Raw genomic sequence first — 20803 nt, 5'->3', positions numbered from 1 at the left:
AGAGTGGCCTGGCACATTAAGGCATGTTCAGTGGTATCTGAGTAATCCAGGAGGTCTGGTCTGACAGTGCCTTCAGCTGTAGGTACAATATCCATTGCACAAGGCTCTGATAAATGGCATGCCTTGTTGAAATATTTGTTTAATACAAAGGTTCACGTATTTAATATGTTTATTGAATTTTAACTGGGACAAAATAATTTAAAATACGGGATACAGGATAAACATACACAGAAAAACTGGGTTGTTTCTTTGCTGGGAGTGCAAAACCTTATCTCATCTCATGAGCCTGAAGTAACAAACATGAATGTCACTGATGTCCTCACAACAGTGCCACTCAAGCCATCCAGCACAGCCAAAACTCTGTAGCACTGGGGACCACTGCTGCAGCCTCTACACCTTCCTGTTATATGTCAGGAGGCAGCAACTGATGCAGTCACTTCACTAATTCAGAGCTTGGTCAATAAATAGTTCACCTTTATATCCTTTATTTTGTGGGAGTGCAGCTTCTTAATTAACCAGATTTCTTCAGCAGAAGTTCCTGAGTGTCAGGGTCCCTAGAAAGTCCCAAATCATGCATAAATAAAGCTCTCAGGTACACCTCAGACATGTTACACTTTATAAATAAACTGTGATAAATGAGGAGCATAAGAAAATGAAGGAGAAAGCAGATAAGCTGTTTGCTCTCTGCTAGTCTGCCACTAATGCAGGAAAATTTTATGGTGCAAGAGAAGTGCACTGTCCACTGCTGCCTTGTTTCTTCTGGAGATCCTGTGGCTAAGGTATTCTTCCTTATCATGCTGTAGTTAAAAGAGCGAGTTGGAGCTTTTCTAGCCCTTCCCCGTCCAATTCCCCCATTCCTGTTCTTAATCCTTGAACAGCACCAAGCTCCATTTTCTCACCTCTGTCTTGCTTTCCTCAGGCTGTCTGTCCAGTGTCATTAGCTAGTCTCTTGGGTTTCAGTTTCTTTTAATCCTATTTGATTTACAGACTGCCACACGCCTGTTTGGCTACTGTAATGCCTGTGTGAAGACCCATCTGATATTTTTCATCAAACATCATCTTTCAACATGCACCCAAGTTTCTTATACATCAAACAGTCTATTCACGAGATCAGATCAACTGATTGAATTATGACAGGGGTTACTACATCTCTGTTGCCAAGTGCATTGTTGCCAAACATCCTCTAGCCCATTGACTCCTACTCTCTCCCTTTATCCCTCCATCTTCCCTTGAGTTTCAGACTAACAGTTTATGACTTCATGCCCTTGAGAATGCAGTTGTTGATTATCCTAATGCCACTCCACCTTTTTTTCCCTTGCTCCCATTGCAGGCGTCACTCTGCCAGTCTCAGGCCTGGCTCAACCCCAGCATCTGCTTCCTCTGTTCCTATGTCTGTATTGTAGAGCATTTCTAGAGGAAATCCCACAACCCAGCTGACTTCCTCCATAACAAAATTCCCTCCTTCAGTTCTGCCAGCCTTCTCACTTAGGAAACCCCAGCAATTCCAGGTTAATGTAGTCCATAACATTCATTACCAGCTGTATTTTCACCACCTTTGAATAATTTCCACAACCATTTCTCTATTTCTGTTCCTTACTCTTCACAAGGTATTGTCCGTGTCTCCCTCAGAGAACAGATGAAGTGTCCTTTTTCTCTCCTTTGTTTGCCATGTCTTCCTTCAATCCACTTCTTTCTTTCCCTTAAGCAGGCGGGTTTCAGTCATTTCTTTAAGCTCTCCATCTCCCTCAGAGGCTGCTCCATCTTCTTCTGTGCCTTGCATTAGGCCATCATACTCCTTCCCCCCTTTTTTAATTTTATTTTTTCTTTTTTTTCCTGTTTCTTCTTATTTTTCTTCTTCTTCTTTTTTTCCCTTCTTTTTAATTTTTTTTAATCACTGGGGACAAAGCCCTGTCTTTTTACTTATGTTGTATCTTTTTCTTAAAGGGGTTTAGGGCTCTGCATCTAGTGTAGGCTTCAGATTTTTGCTCCAGAACATCCATATTTTCCAGCCTTTTATTTCCACCACACAGAGAAAAAACACTTGTGTAATTCTTCAATTTTTTAACAGCAACTGCTGTAATTGTCCTTTCTTGGCAGTTGGCACAGGTAATAGGTAATCTTGCTTGCTCTTACCTATTCAAATGAAGCAACAAAGATCATTCTCCTTGTTTGACAAGCAGACTGTTCTGCATGCATTCATTTTTCACTTGTCCTCTGACTGTATCTGCTCCATCTCATTAAGCCACTTGTCTTCATTATGAGGGCTCCTCCAAGCCCACTTCAATGCTACTTTTCATTTCTTGTTGAGTACCAAGTGCCATCTGCTTCCACTTGGTGAATAATGCCAGTTTGAATTCCACATCTTTAATTTTCACCCAGGTGCCCTCCCTCTCTCTCAGGCAGCCCTCTGATGTGCTTGGAAGGTGTTCTCCACAGACATCTGCAGAACCACTGCCTTGGTCTCCTTCCCACTCTCTGTTGCACTGCCTACTCAGAGCATGCCCTTGGTTCCAGGATTTGTTTACACTCCTCTGGTGGAGAGACTATGATCTGAGTTCTTTTTGTTCTCCTGTCTTCCTGCAGCTATGCTATTGTCTTTTTGACTCCTTTTCACCTTGTAAGTTGGGGGAAAGTTGTCTTCCTGGGATGTTTACACAGCACACACAGATCAGTGAGGCCTTTGAACATGCCAAGGGCATCTGGGAGCTACCGTAATGCAAATTATAGTAATAATAAAAGTACAGTAATATATATCTCTTATCAGTAATGTTTATCTCTGAATAGCAACATGAGGTGAAATATATTCATATCAGAGATCAAATGCCTAGTATTTTGGTGCTTTGCCTTGCAGCAATGTTTTACTATAAAGTGTCATGTTTCTACAAGAAATATTTATGGAAAATGCCTTTTAAAAAAACTCCAGTTGTTTGAGGTACCATCTCATAGCCATTAGACAGAAAAGACAGCAGATAAAGTGCATTTAAATGAATATGCCATTTCTTGAACATAAGATGAGAGAGCTTGCTTTGTATTGAGAACGCAGTCCCATGTTTGAGGTAGACAGTGGCACCTGAGACTCCCAGTGCAGGTCTCAAAGCTAAAGGGTCACATTTGCAAGATGGAAAACAGTTTATGTTACCATAAATAATTGAAGAGCTTGAACTTGCCTCAAGGTAGCTATTTCCCTATGCAGCCTACAAGTAAACACTCATAAATACTAAACTTCTCATCAGCCCTCCAGTTCTTAAACACAAGACACTGATCTGTCTCCTAAGCTGTAGGGTTGCTTTAATAACTACTTGACATCTACAAGAGCAACACAAGTTCTGACTAGCTACCCATTCAAAGCAATCACTAGTTGTAATATGACATTGTAAGAAAGAAATTGGACCTGCCCAACAATCCTTCCCTTCATTTTTAAATTATAATCCAAGTGATTAAGATCAGTTCACTAGACTTGTAGCTGCACCTGGAGGAAAGGAATTCGGTCACATGTGTAAGAAAATTCTCTAGAGATCACTACAGAGAAATGGAAGGAATCGCAGCTTCGAAAGGATGTAAATGAGCATAGATTGGAGGCTCTGCTACTGATTAAATGTGAACCAGAAATCAGCAGAGCTCAGGGCAAGTGTCAAAGCCATAAAATTATTGGAAGGTAGGTCGTGAAGCAAAATTAAGAACTGTCATCTCTTTCCTAAATGTCGTAGTTAAAAAATTAACTAATCAAAGACAAAGTGCAAAGTCGGAATAAAACAAAAGTATTTTTGTAGGGCTTTTCATCTAAACTGTTTCTGTGTAAGCTTTCATCGAAATTGCTGCTATTTTTTTTCTGCAATACTTTTTCCCTTTTAAAAACTGTCTTTATTATAGATAAAGTTAGACGAAGAATTTATCTACTACTGAATTATTAGCTTTTGTGGGTTTTTTTTCAGCTTTGTGAACAAGCTGATAATTAAAATTTCCTCAAGAATAATTGCAGTTAGAAAGACTGCTTTTCTTTTGATATTCTTGCTTCTTAGAATAGCAAAAATTTATGTGGGCTGAATGCACAATAAAACATGTAAATATTAACTAAATCCTTTTTGAGTGCTGTGTAAATGTTGAAGTTCTATTGTCTTCAAAGTGTTTTCACTCTATGGCAGGATCTTGAAAGAAACTTAACACTATCTAATTTTTAAGGGTGTGGAGTTCTAGTGAAAGAGTGATACTTCCCATGGGAAAGAGAATCAAAGTAGGCTTTTGTTTGTTTGTGTTTGTCTTAGTTATGGCATTTACATTTTTCTTATAGATCGACTGCAGACCTACTGTGTTTGTCTGCTACCTGAAACTTTCAGGCAACACAGTAAATAAAACTTCTTTCATCTGTTGTCCTTGCTGATTCTTTAATTCCAGGAATATTCAAGACCGATCTTTCCTTAAAGTTTACAACAAAGACCCTGCACATGCATTTAATCACACTTCCAGAGCTGTTAATGGAGATATAAGGGTGAGTACTAATGCTGCATTTATACTCCTTTTCCCCAGCTTTTCTGATAAATGTGTAAACTCTGAAATGTAATATTTACACAGCAATTCAGAAAATCAGGGGTATACATAGAGAAAAGGAAATAAATAATGCTTGTTGTAATGTGTTTTAACTGCTTTTCTTTTTCCACTTATTTGCCCTGGGCATCAACTGGTTTTTTGATCTTTTTTAAATGCAGTAAAGCATGTGAAGCAAAACATAGCCTTTAATTATATATTTTGTGACACAGTACTCAGAGTTTTTACAGCTTCCTATTCTGTGTTTCCAAACCCTTTACAGTGAAGTATGGCATGGTGTTAGTACACTGCAGCAAAGTTTTAAGCAGGGATTGGTTTCCAGTGGCTGAGCAGCTGTACCTCACTCCAACTCTTTGTAAATTATGGTTTTGGATATTTTATATTTTGATAAATACCCATTGTGGTATAAATAGTTTGTCTTTTTTAAAATTTTTCTACCTGCACTGAAAAAGAATGAGTATATTTGTATTTCTGGGTGAATGTTTTGTATTAGGAAACTACAGAGAATGCTTTTGAAACATTTGGTTTCTCTCTCTCACTGTGTCTTTTGCTGCACTGCTATCTCCCACCCTGGTGCCAAGAGATGCAGCTGGGGGGCACCTCTTCCCCCACATTACCTGCAGCTGGTGCTGCAGTAGAGGGTGGTGGTGGTGGTGAGATTACACAACCTCATCTCCTCCCTACCCCTCCTAGGGCTGTCCACAGGAAATGGTACAACCTATTTAACTCCATGGGACCAGAAGAGAATGCCACCACTCTCCTGCCTGCTTTGTGGTTTTTATGTCTGTTCCAGAGCTCATTCAACGGTGCAGAAAATTTCCTGTGATTTCCTTAACTGTGCATTTGCTTCTTGGTTTCATTACCAATTCTAACCATGTCTCACTGCTTTATTACTAATATTTTTGTAAGTACTTCTTGTGTTTCAACAGTTTAAAGCCACACTATTTTAGAAAGATTGAAATAGTTTATTAACAAGCACTATTATCAACCACCTCTAATTTATGCACTTCAATTATAAAATGGTCTTTTAGATAGGTCAGAAATCTAATTACTTGATTTTTCACACTGCTGCACACACAACATGAGAAAGGAAATGAATGTACTTCAAAGGGAAGATGTGATAGTTTTTTGTGTATTCTGTAACATCCTGAAATTCTTCTGTTCTTGTTTTATTCCTGTGGCAGTAACTGGATGTGTCCAATTCATCTCAATCACATTCAAAGGCATGACATACTGTCACTGTGCATTTTGACATTAATGCTTGTAATGCTTTATAAAATTATATTGTTCTTGTTCCATGTAGAGTGGATGCTGAAGGTATATACTGTGGCTTTCTTTGTGTGTCCTAGGCCTGTTTGAAGATACAATTGTAGTTAACTACTATATTTGAAAGTAAAAATTACTTCTTTGGCTCTCTTCCAGGCATTTGCTGCCTAGCAGAGTTGTTTTGAACACAGGTGCTGCCTCTGTGCAAAAACTGCAATTACTCGAATTGCTTATTTTGAAATCCTATGTTGTACAACAGATATGCACACTCAAAAGCTCCTGATTATATCTGAGTTAGCACCTTTTGGCCATAGCTGAAAAATAATGGGGACACTGCGGTGGCCTTTGCAGAAGTGGTGTTTTCCTGGCAGAATATTGTCTTTTACTTTACAGAAATGCAAAGACACCATTTTGAAATTCTATATATCCATCAAAAGAGCTATTTTCTCATTTGGGTTTTGCTTTGCATTGACAGATTTCTTGTCTTTCTGGTCTTAGAGGTGAAGTCAGAGCCAAGGTACTCATAGGGGCTTTGTGGAGAAACATGCTAAAAGTCTTCCCTTTGATCTATGTGAACTCGTGCACTTCAAAGTTAGGAGCATGGAAACAAGTGATTTCTTGAGCTCAGAAATACTGAAACCTTTTTTACTAAGGATGTGTGCCTTTTGGTTGGGTTCTTCCTTATGCAGCAATGCTCAGGTCATAACTGAGGCTTTTCCCAAAGTAGTAACACTCTCCAGTGTTCATTCTTGGGAGTCTAAAAATCTGGAGCTCACACTGCAACTGTGCCTCTCTTTGGCAGAAGTGCAGTAGGAAATTCAGTCAAATCACTAATTTGGCAAAACTTATAGGTACATAGTAGTCTTATGATTTCTACTTGGTTAAATCTGGTAGAAATTTGCATGGGGATTCACAGGTTATCCAGCAGAAAAAAAACTATCAATAACTAGATGGATTATTTATCCCTCTTTTCTTAGCAAACCAGAGTAAAGGAGGGGGAAATGTGAAGGTTTTAAATGAAAAAATATACATTTTATGTACTGCAGTTGCAGAATATCCATAAGATTTTTTTCCATTTTATGTTTGCATATCTTTGCATTAGGCAAATTGATGTTCATCAATTTTATATCATATATGAGTGCTAAATTCACTACAGTGAGAAGGAGGGAGCATGTGCTTGGCATCATGTTTAGCTGTTTCAAAATACCTACAGAAAAGCAGCTGATTGTCAGATCATTGGAAAGCAGTATTTAGAATACCATTAATTAGTCATTGTAAGTATATTTTTCCATGGTGATACTCTGAGTATGGTTGTATCTCCTGTCACCTGTGAGTTAAAGCTTTATTTTCTTGATGATTTGGAGAGTTTTGCATTTACATATTTTTCTACTGTTTGTTTTCTTGTCTCTTTGGAATGTTTATCCAAATGTATGATAATGTTCAGAGTTTGATGGGTTTGATGATGTTCAGTCTTCTATTCATGTGCTTTGTAACAATTTCCATGTAACTGGCTCAAAATAATCTAAGAAAATAATGTTAGCTGCCAGCTTGAACACCTGTTTTAACTACCAAACAGATGTGAGACCTGTATATGAATTGGCAGTAACACTTAAAGTACTAAGTATTACCCATATGGAAAAAAAGACTCAAAATGTCCAAGAAGAATGTGGGGTCTGCAACTTTCAGATCTTCTATTGAACCATTCAGGTTTTGTGTCCATTAATTCTAATTTTCCTGCTCTTCTTTATTTCATGCTTTTTTCTGAGTGGGCTGTCTTTGAGAAAAAGGAATTGGCTGAGGATTCAAGCAAGCTTTAAAGGAAAGTTTATCTTTAAATCCTTTTGCTTACTGGTATTGGTCCTTTCCATCCCAAAGAGCCTGGTTGGTTTGACAGGTCTGCCATGTTGAATGCTGCTAAACAACAAGCAGACACATAGTGCTGTCTCACTGAATATTTGTCCTTGTGTTCTTCCTTTTTTATTTTTCCTTTCCTAAAATGTTCTCTATAAATCTGCAACAACTTGTGTTTTTTGTTTTTTGGGGTTTTTTTTTGACATATCTTCACATTGTTGCTTTTCATTCATTTATTCCTTCACCTGAGCTTGTATCATTTATCAACACTTTATAGCTCTCTGTGAAACAATACTTTGTTCTGACAAAATTCTACCTTATGAACAAATGTTTAGAGGGTCAGTTTTTCATGTTTAGATGATTTGTTCTTTCCCCCAGTGTAAATGCATGCACACAGCCATGCTGCTCTGTGCCCCATTTGTGATTTGCATAGGCTGGGAGGGGAAGGGCCAGGCTGGCACTCAGTCAGTCATGGTGTACAGACAATGCCAGGACATGGAGCTGGCACTGGAGTTTTGTATGTTGCTGAGTGAATTTTCACAGCTCCTTTCAGCCTGAACTGTTGAGCTGAAGTGATTCCCCCACTGAACGCGCACAGCAAATTTTATGTCCTTCTTCTCTACACCCTCCTTTTCTGGAGTGGCCAAAGGCTAAAGAGACTTAAATTACACTCTCCCCCTTCTGTTATAGAAACTAGTCAGTGTTTCTGGTGGCACAGCTGGATACTTACAATGTTGGCTTATGCAGTGGTTTGTTTTGGGCTTCACCTACCAGCCAGTTTTGTGAACTGGGAGGCAGCTTTTACTTCATAAGAAACTAGTGGCTATTTTGCTTCAAAGTTGTCTTCTTCCCTTCCACCTGCCTTAAAATCTGTGGGGTACACTTTATTCTGAAACCATGGTTTCACTTAATTCTCTGATTTGCATAAAATCTCTGCTGGGTGAGGTCAGAATATCCAAAGAATGCTTGTTGTGGCTGTTGTTGTATTGAGGTATGCTTTGAGGTGTTTTGGATTTTTATTTTTTTTTATTTTGAGGCTGTTTATCCAAGAAAGAACAATTAGGGCAAGTTGAGTCAGAGCTGAGTTGGGGCAGTGCAGGGTAGCTGGAAACTCCACATTTTATGGGAGTTAGAGTGGCAAAAAGATTATAATATTCCTGACAGCAATGGGGGTTTTGGCTGCCAGGGTGAGAGCAGAGGAGATAAAATGAGTTGTATAGGAAAATGAGGCAGATATTTAGTAAGTTAGGTAAACTTGTGCTAAATAGCTTTTATTATTGAAATTGCACACCACCAACTTTTCATTCTTCCCCTGAAAGTGACTGGTTAGCAGGCTGCTAACATTTTAACTCTCTAAAGTTAGATACAATGTGTGAACTTAAAAAAAACCCTGCAAGTACTAGAAACCCTCAAACAGCTGCTGAGAATTTAAGGATTCCAAGGAGGCTGAAGTTCAGTGCTGCTTTGCAGAAAAGATAGAGAAATAATAATAGCAGAATAGTTTTTCTGTGTTCTTAAGGTACCTGTAAACATCCAGCATCTTTAACTTCTTCTAATTGGATAGCTTATGATCTTAACATCAATAAACATAAAAGTTGCAAATGCTGCCACAGTTATCTCTTTACATTGCATACTGCAGCTAAAAAAAAATAAGAGCTCTTTGCATTGCATAGAGGTACTTGGAACAAAAGTATTTATTGGAAAATAATTCAAGCAATAAATTGGGTGAATGCATTTTAGTGCTGGGATGCCTATAGGACAGCATTTATATAAGTTGCTGTGTGTTTACCTTACTGATCCAATTACTATAAAACTTTGTTTCCTTTTGGGAAGAAAGAAAAAAAAAAAAAGCAGAACGAAAGGGCAATTGCTAATACTTCTATTATCTGATAGAGACCTTCCAAATGATACAAATCTCATCTCTCCTGCTGTTTTGCTGTCTGCTTTTTCTAATGCTCTTTTTGTCATTGAGAGGTTATGACAACATAAGCCATATTGTATTTATAAACATCACGTGTTTCCTCGATATGACTTGCGGTGCCTGCCAAACAGAACACATGGAAGAAACATTTCTCATTAGCTCAGCATTGGTTTTGGTTATGCTGATTTCCGGGACAGGAAAAATGCCTTCCTTACTCAGACTTAACTTTCATAGAGTGGAGAGAAAGCCTCTGAGTGTCCATGAAATCTCTTGAGCAGAGAAGCTGCAGCTCTCTCAGGCCACATACTTTGTCTGACGGAAAGAGAAAAAGCAATTTCTTTTAAAGAGCAGATGTAATGGCACCTATTGCTGAAACTAATTCTGAATTTAAATACTTGCCAAAATCATCTAGAAACAGAATTCACCAGGAGATGTAAGGTAAGATGATGCTTATAAATAATGAAGGATATATAATTCCTTTTTTCTTTTTTCTTTTTTCTTTTTTTTTTTTTGTTTTCCAAACTAAAATACGTTTTCAGACAAACCAGGAATTTCAATCAGAACAATGAAAACTGCTTCTTCTTTCTTCAGCTGTGCAAGAAAATAAATATTTAATTGCTCTTTAAATCACCAGCCTCTACTTTTAGATTTTATATCTGTTTTCAAATCTACATATTGAACATGAACAGCTATTTTCCAACTTGCTGCTACAAATCTTGCTGAAGTCTAAAATTTAAAATTTATAACAGAAGTCTCTGATGTTCTGGATTTTCTTTTTGCTGATATGGATTTTACTACTTTTGCATTGAGTGGGTTTTCAGTAGTTACCAATTATTTATGCTACTACAGACCTGCAGATACTGAGGAGTACCTGCATCAAATCAGTCTGTGATGAAAGACTGTAAATGTACCTGTTCTCTTTCATTCATGTGTCCTTTGATATACTATACCTACTGCTGTGCAAAGCCTAAATTAGTGAGAAAAGGATATAATTATAAGGAAAAAAAATTATTTTTATTTTAACTACACAAAAACCAGTATATTAATCTCAAATGTTTTCTAGCCCAAAGCTGTTTTGTTTAAAGATACAAATCCTGTGTAACAGTTGGATGGATACTGCACTGTGGCTTTTTTAATATGATGCCTTTTTGATTTGGTGTATTTTATTTATTTCACAAACATTAGGAACTGTATTATATATATATGTATGTATAGGGAATATATGTATGCATAAGGCTTATAACCTTGTAGATACTATTACTACACCAACATTTTAAAAGATACTTTTTAGGGTCTCTTTAATTTTCAAATAATGAAGGTGGATTTTAAGTTTATGTGAAACTGCCCTTAGAAGCAAGTGTCACATTCTTGATAGAAAACCACTGAGGGAACACAAGCTTGCCACACCCCTGCAATAATGTCCCAGTTAGTCTGGGAGGAGTGTCATGTGGTAGATATCACAAACCAGTTACCTGGAAACTTCCAGAGAGTGGAATTTTTAGGGGGAGAGCTCTTTATTTCCCACTAACAGCCCTGTATTCAAGCTGCTCTGCCTTTCATGTTGAGGTTTGCTGAGAGCTTACCCTGCAGCTGATGAAGTTACCCCAGACTACAAATTACCTCTTTTGGGTGAAGATCTTTCTAGCCCTTCATTAAAACTAGAAATTTTATCTCTCATACATCTGAGTTCTCAGGCAAATATTTTGCTGCCTTCAGTGAGAGCTTGCCCTGAATAAAAACATAAGGATTGGATTTGACTCCATTTTTTATTGTCTACTCATTTCTGGTTTTATTCTTACTCCACCTCTTTTTACATAATGTTTCCTCGTGCCAATTCTTTAGAAGTTTTGCTCTTTTTTTTTCCCTCTTGCTTTTAGTAGAACAGTTTGCACTCATTTGATTGCTTACTTGAAATTCCTAAATAGTTGACAGAGTCAGATGTTGCTGGAGCTCCCTGAACACGTTGATTGGTGATAAAAATGCTGATGGCTGTGACCTCCCTCAGGAGGAGAGGAGTTCCTTCTTTACCTCCTTTGTAAAACCAGTGAGCTTATCTGAATTGCAGGAGTCACACAAGTCAAAGTCCAGTCAAGTTTTATGACTTCCAGGTAGCTTTCCAAATGAGCTGTTACTCAACCAGGGGTTAAAAATCACTTTTTTAAGGTGGGCATTTTGCTACCACAGTTCCTAGAACCAAGCAACAACATTTCTTCTTCAAAAAAGACATTCTTCTTGCCATGCAGGACCTCAGTTTTTCCAGGAAGTTTTTCACAAATCCAAAATGTGTTAATTAGGATTGTGTCCCAGAATCTCTGCCTTCCACTGAGTCTTCACTTCAGTATATTTTTAGTCATTAGCCTTATGGATACTAAAGAGAATTAATTCTGACTCTATCATCCTTTTAACAAAGAGGAATAAACCATTACCTGGTGTTTAAGAGAACACAGTTACACATCTGAGGTTCTTGATTCTTCTCCATGTTGGATTGTACTTTTTCTAATAAGGACTCTGGAAAACTAATCAGTCTTCTGAAAATATGAGCAGTAAAAATATCTTTCCTTGGATACAGGTTAAGATCTAGGGTTAAAAAAAGCTTCAGCTGGCAGAAGCAAGAGAGTTACATATATCAGCACGCAACAGGACTCCATGAGAAATTATGTGATGCTGAAATTATTTTTTGTCTGAATATATGTCTTTATTACATCATTGCAAATTTGAACTCCATGTGACTGAGTGAAAAGAGGCTGTGTTGGATAAAGGGCTAGTCCCTGTATCATTTAATATTTACTATAGATAGCTTGACCTTTGGGTAAACTAGATTGTTTACTTCAGCCATGCTGACCAATTTGGATATTTTTGGGATAGAAGGAAGTAAAAGTAGGATTCAAACAGTGTAGGAAAAAGTTTGCTATCTAAGACTCTTAACGGATGCATTGATAGCACTTCAGTAATTTCAAAAGACACAACTGCAAATGCTGTTTAACCATTTGGCTATGATCTGTGGTGTGGCTTGGACACTTGCATTGCAAAATCCAATTGAATGTAAAATTTTTCATGACCATTTCTCCTGCCAATACTGCTGACTCCAAAACTCAGCACTGAAACTTATTTTTTCTGATTTTCTATGTTCTTATATTGGAAGAAACAGGTGTAAACATGCTGCTAATGCCTTTTGTCTATCAACTCTGTTTTATAATATTTCTAAATGATTTACATTCTAACCCAGTTAGTGTATCTGTAATAGAAATTGTATTTTGACTCAGTTGTTTGTAATGTGAGACCAAGGGTTACACTTTCTTTATGTTCATTTAACTGTATCAGCTTGTTCAGTTTTAGTTGTCTTCAGTGCAATGAGAAGAAATACAAATATGGAACAAAAATAAGAGCTGAGTTAGTACAGGGAGTCAGAAAGCTATGCATTTATTCTGATTTATGAGTGCAGTTACTAAAAGTATTTTTCTTTTAAATAGCAGAAATCTGATATACAGCATATTTAAACCAAATAAAAATGCTGATCTGTACCAGAACTGTATATCTTTGAAACTATTCCTTTTTTGGAAAAAAAGAGATGACCCCATCAGTTCTGTGGTGCCCTAAGGAAATGCTGAAATTGAGATTGGTCTGAAGGGTTTGGCTCCCTGCATTGGTGGTGGTTGTCTATGTTATGTACATGGTGTCCTTCATCTCTTCAAAGAGAATGGGGAGAAAAGAGGAAATGCTTTCTGCATTTTCATGAATTACATGACTGACTGTTCTCAGAAAATTCTACCATAAAAAGCATCAGTGGAAAATCAGAAGAAAGAAGTAGTTGGTTTGAAAGCAAAGGCAACAATTGGTTTGAATGCAGCACTAGTTATGAGGGTGTCATAATGTTAACTTTAGAAAAATAGATCAGTAACAGCTTTTATACATTCAATCCAAACAATCTGAGTAGCTTATGGGATGGGTGGGCCATGCTATACTGATGAGATAAATGTGGATATTGGCAAACCAATGATGTAATTATGTAAATCCAACCTCTTTAGGATTGAAATGTGTTATGTTTTAGTGTGTTTATATTTTTGTCATTTGTGATAACACCCTGAAAAATCTTGGCTGAAATGCCAAGAGGTTTCTTAGTGCACTCACCATTCTGTCTGCATAGTACATGAAGGAAACATAGGAAAATAAAGCATGAGAAATTTATTAACTTCTCTATGCTTAATTGGGTAATCTAAACATTTTTTTTAAACTCTCACATTTCATTTGTTCATAGGAAATTAAATGCATAAATAGGCAGAAATGAGTGCCTGTTAACTGATCTGGGTGTTTGTCTTGCCAGTCAGGAGTAAAGCAATGCAGACTGGTAGCAGAGAGATAGCTCAAATGATGAAATGCTGCTGGGGTAATAAACTTCCACACAGAGGCACTGTGATTTCAGACAGGCCAATGCAAAATGTGCTGCATCTCATCCATCTTTTTGCTCACTTTGCCTAAGCTAAAGTGTGGCTAGGCTGGAAGCTCTCATGGGATGGCTCTGGGTCAGTCTCCAAGTGGCCTTGTGCTCCATTCCCTTCCAAGCAGAGTTCAGCCAGTGTGTTGTCAAGGTTTTCTCATAGACAGTTAATCTGTGACAGCAGGTTCAGTACAGGTACAACCAGGCTAGCCCAAATACAGAGCTTCTTCCTTGAGCTGTATTTAAGGTGGGGCATGTTGTAAGCTCACCATTTTATGGGAACAAGTGTGATACTGCTTTCCTCTTATTTTTTTATTTGCTTCTTGTTCTACACCTAGGAAAAAAAAAGGTGACCTCAGTTTAGGAATGGGAAGGGCCATTGAACTCCTGATGTGCAGGTGTTCTTGGATTCATAAACCTGTGTGGTCTGGGGATTGATAACACCATGGAATTGATAAGGGAAACAGTTTTCTGAGAAGTAAGGGCTGCATGCACATGCACACACACATGACATGTCTCATCACTTGTCAGAGGCAGGTGATGGTTTAATCAAACCAGAGCTTCTGCTGTGCCCCATTAACAAGCAGACATGTGCAGGGGCAGCAGCCACCTGAGCATTATCTCTCAGCACCAGTCCCACTGCGTGGGGCATCTCAGAGATGCTGCATTAAGGCCTCACTTGTAGAGAGCTGTAACTTCCTGCACTGTGTGGGGGAGATGAAGCTGTTGGGAACCTTAACTATATCTTCAGTGGTAATGGCTGAACTCAGTGCTGGGTTTCAAAGGCCATTTATAGCTTTAAAGAGCATCTCAAATATCTTTTTTTTGAATATGAGAGTGGATTGCAAAGGCAAGTGATGGTCTTATCTTTTTTGCCCATGTCCTCAAGTATTGGTGGGTTACTCCAGCTGGCATTTACTTGAAGTGCTCTGCTCACTTCTTTCCTAAAAACCACCCTTGTGTTCTGACCACATCTGCCAAAAAATCCACAAAGCCTCAGAATATTGAACAAAGCAAATTAAGTTTATGTTGGATGTTCTTATTTCTTGTCCCTCCTTCCTTTATTGTTCCCTCCCTCTCCCAGTCATGTCTACTGTTCTAGGCTACAGCATTGTAATAAAAAGAACTAATGCAAAATCTTCTAGCATTGAAGAAAATTTGCATTAGTTTGTTTTTCCATTCTGTTTTGTTCTTTCTTTCATCAATTTTTTTGTTGGCTTTTCCTTCATATGCTACAGTCTCTTTAACTCCTCTTTTTCTCCTCAATTCCTGTGTGCCCAGCTTAAGTCTCTTATTTTATTTTTCCTTTTTTGTTTATTATCCCTTTCTTATTTCCCTATTATTTTTTCAGCAATCCATCTCCAATATAACTCTCTTTCATCTTTTACAAACTCCTATTTATTTTTATTTATCCTGGTTTCTTATTTATCCTTCACATTATCTCATTCTCTTTTTGTTTTGTCTTGTTTCCTTTATTCCATAGTTCTACACTAAAAATTCCCAATTACCTTTCCACATAATACTTCTTTACCTCCTGTCTCTTCCCTGTTTCAGGGAATCACAGAGTCCTTTAGGTTGGAAAAGATCTTTAAAGTCATCAGTCCAAGTAATGAGTTAAATATTAGTAAAATATCTGCAACATATGACTTGCTTCTTTTTATTGATATGTCTGCATTACCTATGAGCTAAGAAGGGAACATTTCATGACACAAACTCAGTTCTCTGCATTTAAAAAGTTAGAAAGTTTATGCATAAATAAGTGTGCTATTAGTAGGACAGAGGAAGAGGAAAATGGATGTGCTTCCATATTGCTCTGCTGAGAAATAATGTTTATTGCCAGATTCAGGGGAGAGATACTTAGTACTTAGTTCAATAAAACAGGAGCCACAGATCAAGTTGGATTCTCCAAGGCAGATCTCAGCAATGTCCATTGCATGGGCCAGCAAGCAGCAAATGGAAGGAAGCTGTCATTGTCCTTTGTACTTATAGGATCCCAGCTTTCTTATAAAAGAAAAAAAAAAAGAAAAAGTAGGATGAGAAAAGGAACAGAAAGTGGGCTAAGTGAAAAGACATATGGGCAGGCTCACTATAAAGAATTAAAAAAAAAAAATCTAATCCTTATAAAATCAGTGTAGAAATTGCCACCCACTGCAGTCAGTGGTAAGAGGTTGGGAATGCAAAAGGGCAGCTTGTCCCACCCAGCTCTAGAGGAATGAGCTGACTCTGGAGGATGTCTGGCTGACTTTCTTTTAATGAAATATTCAGTGAGACAAATCCTCAATCCAGAGCAATTAATATTTCTTCTTGACTTTCTGAGAGGTGCTTAATGCATATATGTCTGTGATACATGCTGTGATACTTTCCTATAGCTAGGAAAATGTCCTTGCTTAAATCAGGACAGAAACAAGGGGGAAGCATGAGGTTTGAATTACAGGGTAGAGAGACAGACTGCAGACCTGACGTAATAGTTCAGTTTTGCAGAACCTTCTTCATGCAACTCCAGTGAGATTTGGCTATATTTGCTCTAGTAAACTTAAAATAAATTTTGAGAGGCTTATAGAGTTTCCAGCAGAGGACTTCCCACTTTCATTTGCTTGCCTTTAACTTTTTTAATCCCTAAAAATCAAAGATTTCAGATTATACTGATCTGCCATCACCAAAGGATAGGCCAAAAATGTACAGCTTGTATGCAAAACATATATGTATGTGTGTAAACACAGTGTTAATGCACAAGTTACAAGACAGCAGTGTTCTCTTGGGGGCTCAGATGCTCATCTGTGGGCTGGTTCAAAGGCTTTGTGCACAGGTTGGTCCACTCTGCAAGCTCCAGCTGTTCTAGTGAGAGTGCTGCTTTGCCAGCAGGGAAGCTGTAGAGCTGCCTGTCCCTTTATAGTGGTGCATTCTAGCCAGTAGTAATGTGCTCTGTGGTGTGAGAGGGCTTCTTGTTTGTTTGTTTTCATTTATGTTGTAAGATCTAGGGAGTTTGGAATAATTATAAGAGAATTTTATGGTACTTGTGTTTACTCCAAGGCATATCTGTTTCACTGCATGCCTTTGGAATCAGTAAACAGAGGGAGTACAAACAATAAGCAAGTTTAGGAGAAGATAGTGTGGTCTGCATATAATCTCAAATCCAGTATGTGTTAGGCAGCCAGAACTGTTCTGTTCCCTCCCTGTTTGTTTGGCTTGGCCTCTCAAATTCAAAGAGCTTCTGTAGGATTTTCAGTCTTCAAGGAAACACCACACACATCCTTGTAAGTATAAACATGAGCAGTGTAGAGCTGATGTGAAAAAGTCAAGGCCAATTTGAGAGTTTTTTTGGGCCATGGAGAGCAGAGTGGGGTGCAGTGGCAGCAGCACAGCCTGGCTGGATGCTGGTGTGTGTCACCTGGGTCACTTTGTGAAGGACAGCAACTCGGGGCCTGTGTTCTGCTCCCTTGATTTTGCCATGGAGAAGCAACTGAGACTAGAATTGGGATGAGGTAAGAACACTTTGTTCTTCTCTGCTGAGTGTTTGGAGGCAAAGCTAAGCATCACTCTCCTTTCATAGAAGAAATCGACCCTGTCATGGTGCCAGCCTAAGCAGAGAGAAGGATGCTGATGGCAGTTCCCCAGCTGCCTCCATGAGTATTGTCTGTCAGAGCTGGCAGTTAGGAGATCCTGCAGACAGCTCCACACACTGGCCTATGTCACCTCAAACTGTTGGTTTCTTGGATCAAAATTAGAAGCTGAGTGGGCAATAGGACTGGTGAGGTGGCGTGAGACCTTCCTTGGCAGAAAAAAACCCAAATATCAAAATCCAAATCCACACCCAAAATCCTAACCCCAAACCCCCAAATACAGGAGAAAATATGCTTTCTTTGTAATTCAGCTCTAAAAGCTGTCATCAGCAAACTTTCCATTTGGACTCTGCTGGACTGAATTAACTTGTTGAATTTAAGCAAAACCCCATTGACTCCATGACAAACTTTGTTCTGGAGTGCAGAGAACAAAAGCAAGTCTTGAGTTAGTGACCAGCAATCACCATAAGTGTTTCCCTGTTTTCTATCAAGGAAATAGTTGTTTACAGCCCTATAAGGCATTGACTACTTAATTATTTCCTTCCATTAAAGTAGTATTAAAGGAATAGGAACCAAAAGAGCCATTATCAGGAGCAGAAGGAACTTTGATCAGTAGTCAAGCCATAAGTTATGTCCAGGCCACTTGTGTATACCCCACAGTAGACTTCAAAATATTCTCTTCAAAATATTTATAATTGTTTGTTCTACTGATGTTTAGTCTCTAATGTTTTTTTTCTGCTTCAAAATGAGGGAAACAAGCACAAAATAAATTTATGTGATAAGCAAATTGGTGGAAAGGTCCAACAGACTAACATTGTTAATGATGTAGAATAAAGGAGGGTGACTGGCATTACAGGTCTGTGGTGACTTGAGCCTATCATTGATATAGACATTAACATTGGTTTAAAGTCCTAAATTAACCTAAACTTCCAGGTTTGGTCTCAGTGAAGCATAGGATGTTGTGCCTCTTAGGGGCATGCCCTTGGTTTACACAGGGGCTTGAACTGAAAAGGACTTCTTGTTCTGTACAGTACTTCATAAACAAATATATGGCAAGTAATTGTACATGGGATAATACATGGCAAGCTAGATAATGCTTGAGGGCTCTGATAAAGTAATTGAAATGGAAAGTGATGCTTGAATTGTTGGTATGCATTGTTGGAACCTACAAATTAAATTACAGCCTTGGTAATGATATAACTGTGCAATATTTATGACATTGTGCCTGATATATTCTAAAATTAAAAACAGATTAATTCGTCTAATGAAAAGCTTTTTGTGTGCCTCAGACTTACAAGAATATAATGCCATATGTATAGAGAACTAGTTATATTCCTGTCTAAAGTTCTGGGATATACTTTGTCATGCTAGAGTACAATTACTGAAAATGTGCAGCCTATCAGCCTGCAATTCATTGCAGAGAAACTTAGCAAAATGCAGTCATCCTTTTTATCCTGCATGTCAGCATAATAATTTCTCACTTCAGGTATGTTAGCCTGTAAAGAAGAAAATGAATAGAAGAATATTCTCTGCAACTACTGAAAAGCATATATGGCAATAAAGTGTTCTAGGATAATTTGCTTGGTTTTTTCACTCTTGATGTTTCTGAGTCAGGTTGGTCAGCCAACCTAAGCAGCTTTTTAACTGGGTCATGTATATACATCCATTCATTTAAAGGGGATGCTTGACTGGTTAGTTAAACCTGCCAAATATAAACCAGATGCTTGAATGGTAAATGCTGCTTTACCCCTACACTGCAAGAAACAAGCCTTGACTGATTAAATTTGAAATAAAAATAAATAGGTTTAACATTGTTTCTGTGCCACAATAATACTTCATTATAATGCTGGTGCAAATATTTAATAAAAATAATGTTTTAAAGTATTTTACATGGAAACTGAAAAGTAAGCATTTAAGACAATTTTTTTTTTTTACATTTCTGAAGAAACTGTTTATATTACACACATACAATTTTTTTAAAGTTTTGGTCAAGATCAATAATAGCACACAAATTTATGGCATACATTAGAAATCAGAAATCACAGTAGCTGTCTAGAAAGCTGGAGGATTTCTCTGATGCTGGGCTGGGGATAGTAAGAGGTGGTACACCTGGATTTTTAGTTTTGGCTACCAGATCTGCTCTGATCTTTCTCCTGTTGCTTACAAGCTTAGTGTCAAATTGCCATTTCATAGCAGAAATGAATGAGGGCCTCCTTCACTAGTGTCTGAGACTGAGAGCAGTACTGTGAAACTGAAATGCTGCTCTGTAATGTCCCCATTAGGATTGATTCTGTACAGCAATATTAGCTCACAATCATATGTTTAAATTGTATTTTTATTCCTTTGCATGCCATTTATTATGAGATAGGCCATTTTTTATTTGCAAAAGCAAAATCAGACAAAAATCGAAACCAAGAGCAAAAAAAACAACCCTCCAAAACAGAAGATAACTGAAGGCCGGGATGGTTTTGTGCCATGAGACTTATAATGTTTAAGTGTCATCTCTTTTAAGCTGTAAATGCTGTATTTTAAGGAGACAATTTCCATTTCTATGGTCTTTCTGTGTAGGGGATAGAAGGGAGTTAAGCATCCTTTCTGTTCTAATTTTTGAAAATGTATTTACCTTCTCTGTTTTTTCCCCTTAAAAAAAAACAAAAACAAAAACAAAACTATCCCACAACAAAAAAAATCTAACCCAACAACCAATCACAATGGCTTGTGTGGTGTGCTTTAGAGATAACTATGGGATTGATTTATGGGACCTTGAAGTTCAGGCTAGCCAAGTGGCTCAGGTCCTGGTTAATGAGTAGACAGTTCCTCCACGGGAGGAGCCAGTGCTTCTTTCCACTGTGCCACTACCAACCTAAGGAGGTGAAATGCTTCTAAGGTTTATAACTGCTGAATTTTTTTTCTAGAATTCTGTCTACTGGGTTTGCTAAATAGTTGGAGATCTTCTTCACCTGTTGGGGAATGAGTATGTACAGGTCTCATAGTGTTGCCTTTGAAGTGCCCTGTGTACTGAGACAAAGGTTACTCACTATTTTATTTATGGCTTTCCCCTCTGCGAGTCTCTTTTGTGGTTCACTCCATAATGTTAGTCTCTTTCTGTGCATCTTATAGGCACACATTAAAAAATGATTGAGTGATTGAATCACATAGTGTTGCACAGTTTGTGACTGAGTGACATGCCAAGGAGGTTATTTAGTGACTAATTTCGAAGGGGAGGAG

At 37.9% G+C, this 20803-nt stretch overlaps 1 protein-coding gene across 12 annotated transcripts in view; it reads left to right on the top strand.

Moving 5' to 3' along the window:
* KIAA1217 overlaps positions 1-20803 on the top strand; it is a 175610-nt gene that overhangs the window by 98285 nt on the left and 56522 nt on the right. For 11 of the 12 annotated variants that reach the window (XR_013773604.1, XM_079300589.1, XM_079300583.1 and 8 more), the window contains one exon: positions 4393-4486. Coding sequence is in view for 10 of the 12 variants with exons in the window: in XM_079300589.1 (XP_079156715.1) it covers positions 4393-4486 (94 nt within the window). In the remaining 2 variants the exon portion in view is untranslated. Of the gene's footprint in view, positions 1-4392; positions 4487-9712; positions 10019-20803 lie in introns of those variants that run through there. The other variant, XM_079300585.1, reaches the window with a different exon arrangement.

Source organism: Erithacus rubecula (assembly GCF_903797595.1).
Source record: "Erithacus rubecula genome assembly, chromosome: 3".
Classification (NCBI taxonomy): Eukaryota; Metazoa; Chordata; class Aves; order Passeriformes; family Muscicapidae; genus Erithacus; species Erithacus rubecula.
The sequence above is the reverse complement of the archived record's forward strand: the minus strand, read 5'-3'. Positions and strand labels throughout refer to the sequence as shown.